Below are 12,891 nucleotides of genomic sequence, written 5' to 3'. Positions count from 1 at the left end.
ATTGCATGATATCCGGCTAGTCATAGAGTTTTCTAAGTCAGTGCTCTTGCATCTATTGATTTGGTTATGGGTTATTTGAAGGAGTATGTGGATTTGTTTATATTTCTATGTTGGTATGTTGCCCGTGTGTTTTGGGCTCTTGGTCCCCTTGTTCCTGTTGGGGTTTAGTTTCCGGGGAAGGTCATGTGCTCCGCCGGCTTTAGTGTTCCATCTTGTATCTTTCCTTTGCTATCAATGAAAATGAAAATCAGACGGGAAAAAAAAAAGATAGTGGTGGTGTCATATACTATTTTGATGATATGGAATTGAGCATTTAAGTCTTCCATGCAGTTATTATGTTTACAATGATTATAATTTATATTTAAAAGTATATTATTACAATAAATAATTTATATAAATTTAATATTACATAAAATAGTTTAATATTATATAATATTATTTACTATTTAAAAAAAAAATTATATTTAGATTTAGTGATTAGAGTTTAGGGTTTAGTATTGGGTAGGTGGGATTAAGATTGAGGTTATCATTAAATTCTTCCATGCAATGATATACATTTCGTTATTTCACCAACATGTATTGCGTTATTTATTTTGTTTCATTCTATTTGGTTTTAGGGTATATTTAGATTTAAAGTTTATGTTAACTTCACAGTTGTTAGATAATTTGATTAACTTGTACTACACTATATATTATATTTTAATTCATTTGTGTTTTAGTTTGTATACAATGTTCCAATTCATCGATTTTGTATAAATATATGTTTATCAACACTAAAATAATTTTTCATATTATTTTACACTATCATAAGTTGCATATTATATAAATAAGTATGTGGTAAATAAATATTTGATGTGGATTCCGTTATGTGATGAAATTGTAATAATTGTGTTTTATTCATGACCATGACGAGGTCATCAACACTCTTCTTTTTTCACCGGGTACTTACCAAAAGAAAGGGTGTAACCGATTCAATGTTAAAATCAATGCTACTGACTTTTGTATTCCAAACTTGATCATTTGGCAAATTTTCTCATAAAAAAATTGTTTTTTGGGTTAATAAAATTAATTTATATGTTTACGCCAATTTAATTATATATATATAATAGTTACTAACTTTAATTATTTAATATATATTTATTATTTTATAATATGTAAAAACATATAATACATAAAATAGTTTGCCAAATGACCAAGTCTTAATCTAGTCGTTAATTATAAGAGAATCACAAAATCTTGAGGTTGAATGGTTGATAAGAAAACTTCTTAAAATCTTTCAAACATATGAAGTTTGCTGGAGAGGAACAGAATTGTCATGGAATGTAGATGCTTGGAAATATAAGTAGAGGTCTTGATATAATTTTTCATGGAATGTTGTAAAAGCTTGTGGTGCTGTCCAAATACGAACTATCTGCACCATAAGGACCATGAAGAAGATGGACAGGAGGAAACACTTGTTTGGTTTTAGAGAGATCATGAAACTGTGACGTTGGTATTAGACTTGAATCTCCATGTGAGGTATCTTCTATTTGGTTAATAACCATCAAATCCTTTCCCATTAGCCGCAACACCGGGTTGGAAACTGAAGGAGTCTTGGACACAGACTTACTCGATAGATCCAAATCTTGTTGGTTCATGTGTGGTGCTGGTTTCCCAAATGTTGTATCTTCAAAAACATTCTCCTTCCTTTGGCAACAACATGACTGATCATTGTCTCTGAATGTCTGTGTTTCAGGTGATTCAGACGATTTTCTGTCAGTGAGATCAAGCTGGTCATGGGAAGATTGGAACTGGCTTGTGGTAACTGAAGAGTTTACATGATTTTCAGTTGCATCAGTTTCCATATCCCAAGGACTCGGTAGAAATGAACCTGGAGGTCCTGGAATGGGAATGAGATCAACCTCCATGAATGAGCTTTCAAACTCAGCATCATTGGTTTGGTACAACATGTCATCATCATCATCTACTTTGTTATCACCAGTCACTTCCCAGCCTTCATAATCATTCTCTTCACCACTACCAACTGAAGGATCCGAGCTTAGAAACACCTTATCTGTTTCTTCATTATCATCATAATCTGTCAGTTCACGTTCTTGAGTCATTTCAGACTCCCATCTCCCTGAATCTTCATCTTCATTCTCAGAGAAATCCAACCGAGCTTTCTTTAACTTCAAAAAGCCCTTTGGAGCAGATGCAAACACCTTATCCACAGGCATCGAACATCTCAAGGGACTTTTAGTGCTCTTTCTAGAGACTTGGCTCTCCCCACAACTTCTCCATGAGTTTTGACTCCTAAAACAAGTTGAAACGGTCTCGGATAAATCAACACTCGCATGACGTGGACCTCTTATCAAAAGAGGATCTGCTGACAATGAATCAGAAATGCTTCTCCCTTTCTTATTTTCATTCCTTGAAAGACAACTTCTTGTTACCATCCGCTGACTGAGAATCCTACGCTGGCTTGGACCTGGAGTTTCTGACCTCTCCATGGCTCTACATTCTTCAGAATAACCTCTTTGATACTCTGGTATCTGCTATACAAGTAACTTTCTTAAAAAATCTGGTATTACTTCAAGAACCAAGAATGTATCATGCAAATGCATAAGGTACCAGAAAAACTAGGCCTAGGATTTTGAACCAAATCGAACCAAAATTTCGGTTGTGAGAAGTTTGGTTCGATTCGGCAGGTATACAAAAAAACTTGGTTTTCGGTTTGGTTTGATAACTGGTTAGTTCGTTTTTAAAAAAAAAAATTGTATCCAAATTTTAATCCGAACTAACCTAATTAACCAAAATTTTGAATCGAAGCAACCGAACTAACCGAAATTACCAAAATTTAACCAAAGTTTTAACCGAAATATAATCGAAACCAAAAGCTTTGGTTAGTTTGGGTAAAAATTTTAAAAACCAAACTACCCGATTACCGAACCAAATCTTTTTCTTCGTTTGGGCAAGATTATGGTTGATCCAAACTATCCGAATTTTGGAACTACCCGAACTCACATGCCTAAGAAAAACTATGAGAAGACATACCTCTGAAGCATTGCCTTCACCAACAGTGAGTATTCTACTTTGAGGAACTACTTTACAATGCTTGTAATGTTTCTTAAACCGAAGTCTTTTCCCTTGACCTTTGTTAGAAGACTTCTTCTCACTGACATCTTCTACATGCTTTCTTGGTGAATCAGATAAAATCCGCAGTTTTTGGCCCTCAGCATCAATGTAAACAGGTCCAATGCCACCATCTTCATCATTTCCGACACGTAGCACGCTCCTCTTTTTCACTTTATTGGACACTTCATGCTTATTATCAGAGACAACCTGGTTAGAGTAGCTCGAAACCACAGACCACTTTGTTCCGTTTCTTTTATCAAGTTCTTCTAATGTTGACCTTTTTGCAGTAGCGTAAATATCAACCAACGTTTTAACTTTCAACCGTGGCTTATTCCTATGCTTACTCATTGGCTGCTGGTCCGAGTCAACAGACAGACACTGATCCATGTGCGCATTCAAAGTGGTGTTGGAAGCAGACGAGAAGGTTTTGCAGATAGGACAAGCTCTAAACCCCATAGATTCAGAAGCTGAAAAGAGAGAACCCTGAGCTTCTTTTGATTCACTATTCACACAAGCTCCATGTTTCACTACTAACCCACATTTTTTTCTTGGATTCTTGTTAACGATAGCTACTTGGACTTTGGATTTTGAACCACTAACCAAAAAGCCTTGTTCAGTCTCTGCTAATGCATGCTTGGAGCCAAGTTTTTCTAACATTCTCGCTTCAACATGGATTACTTTTAGCTTAGCTTCAGAGCCAAGAGGCTGAAACGGTGGCAATGGATCAGTTAAGCCATGTTTCAAACAAAGTTGCAAACTTGTTGAGGAAAAAGGCCAGCTTTTCTGAATGTTTTTGGTCCGGTAACTAAATGCATAGTCTCTGCAAAAACCAAACTATCAACTCTTATCAGTGTTACAACCAGACAAAAGAATGTACAAACTTTATGAAGAAAAACTTCTGAGAGACAAGACACAACAAAGAAAAGTTTGTGTCAATGATGATACTCAGCCTTGTTCAGACCAACTTGGTATGGACCAAAGGATCATAGAAAACCAATATATGAAAAAAAATAAAGAACTAGTCAACACTCAAAACCATTTAAGCTCCACAAAATCCTAGAAGGTGAAAGATAATTTTTTTTTATTGTTTTGAATATGACCAATAAAAAAATTGAATGGATGGGAAGAAAAGATCAGACTCATCAAGAAAGTTTAAGATTGGTCTAAAACAATGGTGAATAATTTTTTTTGACTTCCTCCTCATTAAACAAAATCTAAGAAAAAGAAAATAAAGACAAAGAAGCTTTAAGATTACCTGATGGAGAAACTGGAAAGATGTGATTGACCTAACGCATGACTAGAGTTGGTCAGATGTAAGAAACTGGAAGAAGATGATGGATTATTTGGAGAGCCTTCATCAGTGGATGATAAGAACATTTGAATCTTCCAGTGTTACTATTCACCTCCCTGCTATTCCACATAACACCAGATCTTGTAATATCAAAACTTGTGAGAACATATGAAACCTGCAAGAGCTAAAAGGAATGCTTTTTAAATATGTTCTTTGAATTTATAGAAAACCACATAAGAGGAAAGTGTAAAACCCAGAAACTTGAGAATATCTAACTGGAAAGAACATTATTATTGAACAGAAAATTATTATAATTTTATGTGAAGGACAGAAAACAGAGAATGAAGATTAGGAATTAATGGGGGATATTTTTTGAAATATTGGTGAAGGAAATAACAAGCATGAACAGTTCAAAGAGTTAATTTTTTATTCTGGAAATTTTCAATTTTCTCCCAAGACATCAGTTTGAGTGTTATTGTATGCAAGGAATCACATGAAACTCAAGATAACATAACAAGAGACTGATAGATCAAGATAGTAGAAAATCCACAGAGGAATTCGAACAAGCATCTTGTTATCATAGATCAAAAGATCATTGAGAATTTTTCTAGAAACTATTGACATGAAAAGACATGTAAAGATAACCAAAACATGAGATCTAACAATGAATCTGGGAAGAAAAATTAAGAGACTAAGAACAAACACCAAAAACCAAACGATTTCTATAATGCTATGATCGAGCATAAGATAGTTTGAATCATACAATACCAAAACTTACATATTTATATAAAAAGGCATGCAAACCTGTTAAAGAATATAAGGTTAGATCTTTGAAATAAAAATCAAGAAAGATTCAAAGGAAAGTAAGAAGAAGAAATTGTAAATCGTTGATACAATACAAATACATAGAAAGAAAAGTGATAAAAGAAATAAACACAGAAAATAATTACTAAGATACACACAAAGCTTTAGAGGATTTGATTATTTCAAAAATGGTTTCTTGGCAGAAGAAAAGATTTTCTTAGAAAGAGAGAGAGCAATGAACAAACAAACACAGAAAATGAAATCAATAAAATACACACAAACCTGTAGAGGATTTGATTATCTCAAAAATGGTTTTCTTGGCAGAAGTAAAGATTTTGTTAGAGCGAGAAAGAGATGAACAAGAACCACGCAACTAAACAAATCAAAGTGGTATCAGGTTCCTAATAAATACACGAATTATTTAATATAATGAGGTAAAGTAAATATAATATAATGTTTTTGAAAAGTAAAGATAAAAAATGTTAAAGTAGGAAAAGAAATATTTAGTTTTTTTTCCTCGTCGCTGTCTGTAAGTGAGCAGTGTGAATTCCTAAACTGTTTTGAATTTTAAATGCATTGGACCTACTAACTATTAAAAAACATCTTCCACTTCTGAACCTGAACTGGACGAAACACTAGAGGCTGCTATTTATTGATTGGTGACATGTGGTAAGGTTGATTAAGTTTGAGTTAAGTTTCTAACTCAAAAATGTTACCAATCATTGTGATATATATATTTTTTATTTATTTTAAATTTGATTTAAGATATGTTGTAATTAAGTTACAACTTTGATTTAGACCCTTTATAAAATTGTTAACTCAAAACATAAATTTACATCAACCAAAATCTCATATTTTAGGAGTTGAGTTACAAATTTAATTGATTTTTTTATTACAAAAATGAAGAAATCAATAAGCTAAAGTTGAGCTTTTCCATCTTCTTCTTCTTTACGTGCAAAACATATTTTTTTTTTATTTATTAATTTTTGTTTATTTTTTGGATGAAAATGTCTAATTATAAAAATATTGATGATGTTGGTGCTGGTGCTGAAGACGGCGGTGGAACTACAGATCGTAAGGTAAATTTAAAATTGATATGTTAAATTTAAAATGATATGAAGTTATAGTATTTTAATTATTTTAACATAACTATAGAAACAAAAACAAATTTAACTTATTCTTGATAATAGAATAAATATTATTAGTAGTTATTATAATACTTAGAAAATAATAGATACTGAAAATTATTTTTCAAACTTTTTATACTTATTTAAAATAAATTTTATTTTTATTTATTTAAAAAATAGCTTAATAAAAAATTTACTATTTATCTGTTTATATATTCAATTATTTTATTTATAACTCAAACTCCAACTTATACATCAAAAATGTTACCAGTCATAAGTTGTAATAAAATGATAACTTTTATTTTTACTGCAAAACTTACCACATAAACTTACCGTTTTTACCACATACTTTTTACTGCAAGTTACATCGAACTACAAATCATATATTATTGTGTCAACTCTAATACTACATGCCACCAGTCACAGTTATATTATTGTGTCTTATATTTAGTGGTTTCTATCATTGTGTTTATACAAAAATGTAGTTATTTCTAAGGATTCAATCTACAATTAATAATGCTACTTTTCATTAAAGTTACTAAAATTTTACGATAGATTAATGTTTTGCTGACATAGACGATCTACTCGAAATTTTCAAACAAAAAAAACACTAAACGTTTTTAAGACGATGACTCTGACTATTAGAGAGCAAATGAGATTATGGCTAAGATATATAGGTTGACTAACATCCAGTGGCGGACCCAGCATTAGTTTTAAGAGGGTTCAATATATAACTTAAGAAAAAATTTAAATATAAAATGGGATCAAGGAGGGATCGAACCCGGATTTATGGGGAGTCAACAGGCAAACTTAACAATCAGAGCTACTTAATCTACATGACAACTAAGCTTAAATAAAATTTTCTTAACATTTATGGGGTGTCATATGACCCCCCTCTTCCCTGCTAACATCAGTTTTGGGACGAAGGTCTTTGGAAGTTTATCAGATTATAAAGGAAGCAGACGACACGACCGTCCACGGTTAATGGACCACCCACGCTCGCTCTCTCAACATGTGGGTTCCATCCCGTTCTAACGATCGGTCCGTTAATTTTCTAAGTTCGAAAGTCATGTATACTGTCCCTGCAATTACTACATGACCTCACTCACACGGTATCGCGAATCACTTCCCAATCATTTCACTACTCCAGTCCTGACACGCTTAACTCTGGGGTTCTAAACAGATGTGTGACGAAAAAAATAAGTCAACTTTGATGATATAAATAGTCAAATCAATCTTTTTAAACTTTTTTATATATCACAATTAGGAAATGTTACAAAATGATCAACGTGATGCCTATCGCCCAGAAATGATATGGAAGCTAGCTATGACCGTAGGCCCAAAGCGCAAAAACGAAGTATACCAACGTCGCCAGGTGGAGCAACATGACATGTAGAACAAACGAATGGTCATAATATTTTTCGAGATAACATAGAAGATTGTCCGACGCTCAAGTCATAACAAGATTATATAAATACTCCAAGAATTTTGAATCAAAGAGATGAAAAAGTTGGTTCTGATTCTATCTAAATGGCAATCAACGACTCTATATGTTGTCCAGTGTGCTTCCAAATCTGAAAATGAGAGCAAACCAGAAGCTTGGGAAAAAGGGATCCAATGCTTCAAAAGCTTGACAGATGCTGGGTTGTGTTCTAAAAAGGACATAAACATTTATTTATTTATTTTCTACAGTAGATAGTATATAGGATTGGAAATGATAGAATATCTATACAGAATTACAGAGTACTGATCTTTGGTCTGTGGATTCTGGCTGCGTCTTGCATGACCTGAATACCTGGATCCATAAGTAAGTAAATCATGACGACAAACGACAATTGTCACATCTACCATAACAAGTCAATTTTCATCATATATATCTTTTATAGCTATATAAATTATGTGTTGACACTAGCAACACATTTTTAATTTGATTAAAAACATTAAGAACTTAAGCTCTTAATTTGAAGGCAAATATAAGCTGTTTTTTACCATGCATGATCATTGATCCATAAAGTATAAACTAGGAGATACCTTATGATTGTTCTTTGTTATGTGATTTTTTAGCTATCGCACTTAGCAGACAGATTTACCTTTTATCATCACATCATTAGAGAAATTAAGAAAACGAATAAAAACTAAAAGATGAGAAAGAAAAACACTAAAAGATGAGGTTCCATTATGTGGAAACGTAAAGGGCGAAACAAATGAGGATTTTAGTCAAACATCATTTTCCTCATAACTCATATTTCACGTGCCCTATGGACTTGTTATGCGAGGTCCCATCTCTCTCCTTCCCCCACATGAATTGATAAATTTTAAGTAAAAAAATTCATAGCTTCTATAATCAGCCGTTTTTAGCATTGGATATAAAAATTTCCACAAAATAATATTTTTTTAATAATTTACGTCAAAAGTCTAGTGTATATCACGCATGCTATAAATTAGAAAAAAAAAAGTGAGAAACGAAGTCCAAGAAGCAGTGCCGGACCAACCTTTTATATTGCCCCAATCAAAAATTAAAACTATACCCTCATACATGTTTTATCAAGATCACAAAACAGTATAAAAAATAACATAAATTTTCATTAAAAAAATCAAATTTCATAATATATTCATAAAAAACATTGATATAAAGACACTTATTGCTGAAATATAGATCTTCTTGCATTTTCCCCTGCAAAATCATCCATTAAACTCCTATAGTCAAGTTTTTCGACCATAGCAGTCTCAATTGATAACATAGCCAACCCATTCAACCTTTCTTGTGACATGGTAGACCGCAGATAATTCTTTATTAGCTTCAACTTTGAAAAACTTCTTTCAGCTGCGGCAACCGACACCGGAATGGTCAACAATATGCGATAAGCAATTTCTGTGTTTTGCTAACAATCCTCCATTTTTTTCAAAAAATCAAACATTTCAATAGGCTTTCGAACTTCTTCGGGTATTGATTCTCGAAGAATCTTTAGTTCCATAAACAAATCATCACCAACTATGTCTGAAAGGAAAAATAAAAGTGTTGCAAGGCTGCAAGGCGACACAAAATAACAGATTGGAAGTTTGGAACAAAAGGAAAAATTGTTATGTTTCTATTTTAGAATTAGGGTTTTAACTATTATCTAAAATATAAATTTACTAATATATTTAAAAAGTTTGACAAATCTTATTATAACTAAATATGCCCAATAGATAATATTTTAACAAAATAATCTACAGATTTTCTTTTTATGTATATACTACATACTAATAATTTTTTTTTAACATATGCCCCACTAATTTGGATGCCCTAATCCTTGGTTTGGGTGGCTTCCCCTCAAGGCCGGCCCTGCCAAGAAGTCGTCGTAGGTTAGATATAACGCTTCAACTAAAATGTCATTTGATAAAATTTAGGGTTAACTTTCCAAATAACCAACATTTCAATAATCTTTTAAAACATAACACCATTAATAATAAAAAAAACGGTGTCAATGGAAATATAGCATATTATTTTTTCTTGGTTTTGTCTCTTTTTAACCTGACTGATAATTCTAGAAAATAATAAATAGCGATAGGGAAATATATGGTGGTAGTTACAAAAAAAAAAAAAAAATATATATATATATGGTGGTGCTAGTTACCACAACAACAATGGAAATTAATGTGGTAGAATGAGCGTGGTTACGAAAGAAACGACAGTGGTGATCAACGCAATGGTTATCGCAATGTCGCTGGTGCCATGGTGGTGACTGGTGAGTGGTGACTACCGTGGTTAACTATAGTAGTGGTGTTACAGAAGAAGCGGAAGTCGTATATACAAAAGAAACGGTGGATTAACATGGTGTGGTGGTGATTTTGGTGGTGACGGATATAGCGACTATGATTTTGGAAAAATGGACAATGTTATGGAAGAAGAGCTAAATCAAATATAATCAAATAGAATGCAACAGAGTAGATGAAACAACAACCTTTTCATTTTTTTTTAAATATGAAAAGTAATGAGAATGAGAGGTTTATAGTTTTTCGTCAAGTAAATGGAAAAAGTACAAAATAAGTGATGGTCTTTGTAGCAAAGGTTTCTATAGGCTATAGCTATGGTGGTGGTCGTGGTAATTGTCAACATAATGAATGTGGTTTTGAAAAAAATACAATGTTATGAAAAAGCTCTAAAATATATAAATAGAATGGACCAAAGTAAATAGTATTACACATATTAATGAAGTTATCAAATACAATTATATATTAGAAAATATAGTCTCTATCAACTGGACATCTATAAGGTTTCTTTCGGTAATCATATGTATCTAATATAATATCAAACACCATAAAAACAAAATTATAACTATGTGAACATAACTCTTCCATCTTGGCATATATTAATGAAATTATTAAATGGTCTAGAAATGCTATATTACACATGTCTAGAATTAGCATATTTTCAGTCACGACATTAGATTGTGATAGTTGCAGAAAATTTGGTGATGGTGGAAACGAGAAATGTAGCGGAGGTTACGAATTTGGTGGTGATCGTGGTGACTACAGTGATAGTGGTCAGAGGAGACTGTGTGTTTCAAGAAAAAAAAAAGGAGACAGTGATAAATAAATAAAATATTGCGCTGGAAAAAGTTGAAATGACAGAAGCCAACGGTGATAGTCCTGAAAAAGTGAAAATATTGGCAAAGTGGGTGGCAGCCAAGCCAAGTTTATATATTGGGCTTTGGATCCGACTTAGTTTTTATTTATGGTCTGGGTCGCGTCCATTTTTGACCCTATGCAAGTCCTCGAGCAAAAAACGTTTCGCACCCTCCTCTAGCTGAAAAATTGCAAGTTTGCCATTGCAGCCTTCACACGAGCAGGTTAAGTTTTGTGGGTCATTTACATAAAGTTATTAAAAATGGGATCGATTATTTATCTCTCCACTAGGTATGCAAAATGCAAAAAACTTGGACCGACCCATTTTTACAATTAGAACTTAAACGCGACTCACTCCTATAACACACTCTTGAAAAACTGGCATAATAGTTGGTAATTGAATAAGAAGATATTTGATCTCTTACTAAATAGATATCAAGAATAGTATATATTGTAATAACAATAGATAAATTTTATTTTGAAGTCAGATTATAAATTTTGACTTCGAAAATATATTAGTATGTAACAATAACTAATAAAAAACTATAAAAATTGTTGTATTATTAATAGTATCGAATAAAAACTTAAATAATTAGATTATATAATTACACAATATATAATATTAAAATGTAATTTATATATTTAAAAATGTGTATGGTAATATCAAATATACATTTATAAAATGTAAAATACCCGCATGAACGTGCAGATCGAACTCTAATTAAGCTTTATTTTTTAGTTATTTAGTCTAATTTACCTAAACATTCAACTTGTAAAATAAAAACCTAAATATCAACATCGACATGTATATGTGATACGACAGCATAGTAACGTTTTTAGCAAGGTAAAACATAGTAAGTGTTTCAATTTAAATATTCGATAGATATAAAATTAGCTTAAAGTAAATATTATAGATACCATGTACATGGCTGGTTCAAGGTACTATTGAGCCCTTGGACAAAAAAATAAATTAGTATATATATATATATCTGGACAATCTAAAATTTTTGGGCTTCTATCCTTAATTATTTTTAAAATTTTAGATTCTTTTTAATATTATTTTTGTTAAAAAATATTTGAATCCCATGACTTACGCCCCCTTGCCCCATATCCTAAACCAGCCCTGACCATGTAAATCCTAAACCGGCCCTGACCATGTAAATGAGAAAAGAACAATACAAGAGGAAAATATGAAAGGTCCGTACGTCAAATTATCAAACGGCATTATTGTGGCATGGTCTGTCTAATTTTTATGATGCTTTTATTTATAGTGGAAAAAACATAAACACACCTTTTTATTTATTGTGACAGAGCATAAATTCACAATATAAATATTTTTTTTGCCTTAGCCTTGAATATACTATAGCAGGATGAGATCCACGCTTTGTGGAGTGAAACATGTATAAAATTCATATATTCAAAATAAGGTTGTTCAATCTGGATTATGGTCTCATCTCTGCTTAGTTTTTTTTTATATTTTGATTTATAAAAATTAGATACCATATTAAAATCATATATGTTTTGGTTTGGTTCAGTTTATATACTACCGATTTTTGGTTTATTAAATTTTGGTCTGGTCTCGGCTTGATTTTTCGATATTTTGGTTTATAAAAATTAGATACCATATTAAAATCATATATCTTGGTTCGGTTTATATACTGTCAGTTTTTGGTTTATTCAAATTTATACCAAATAAACTTAAAACTATATTTATCGTTTATAACATTTTGTCAATTAATTTTATATGATTAAAAATCAAATTTATTAAATACTACTCTAATTTTTAAATATAATATTTTTATATCATAGTTATCTATTAAATATAATTTTTAAATAAATTAGTTATTATAGATTCATAATATGAAAGAAAAAAGATTAACAATATACTAAATCGTAATAGTAATACAAATAGTTTATAAATATTTTGATATTAGGTTAAGATCGTTT

General features: G+C 31.5%; 1 protein-coding gene across 4 annotated transcripts; it reads right to left on the bottom strand.

The window, feature by feature from the left end:
* Window positions 1-1,177: 1,177 nt before the first annotated feature.
* Window positions 1,178-7,211, bottom strand: LOC103851839. 4 transcript variants are annotated; one of them, XM_018656923.2, is made up of 4 exons: window positions 5,492-7,211; window positions 4,370-4,580; window positions 3,034-3,934; window positions 1,178-2,531 (listed from the first exon to the last, which is right to left on the bottom strand). In XM_018656923.2, exons 2-4 carry the CDS (start codon window positions 4,489-4,491, stop codon window positions 1,365-1,367), a joined length of 2,190 nt encoding a protein of 729 aa, XP_018512439.1. In that variant the 5' UTR covers window positions 4,492-4,580; window positions 5,492-7,211; the 3' UTR covers window positions 1,178-1,364. The 4 variants fall into 4 exon arrangements, with proteins under 4 accessions (XP_018512439.1, XP_009126955.1, XP_033140071.1 ...); XM_009128707.3 differs by lacking the exon at window positions 5,492-7,211 and adding an exon at window positions 5,184-5,451; XM_033284180.1 differs by lacking the exon at window positions 5,492-7,211 and having other exon boundaries at window positions 4,370-5,153.
* Between the last annotated feature and the right edge of the window lie 5,680 nt (window positions 7,212-12,891).

Source organism: Brassica rapa, chromosome A02 (assembly GCF_000309985.2).
Source record: "Brassica rapa cultivar Chiifu-401-42 chromosome A02, CAAS_Brap_v3.01, whole genome shotgun sequence".
Taxonomy (NCBI): domain Eukaryota; kingdom Viridiplantae; phylum Streptophyta; class Magnoliopsida; order Brassicales; family Brassicaceae; genus Brassica; species Brassica rapa.
This window is presented reverse-complemented; position numbering and strand designations above follow the sequence as displayed.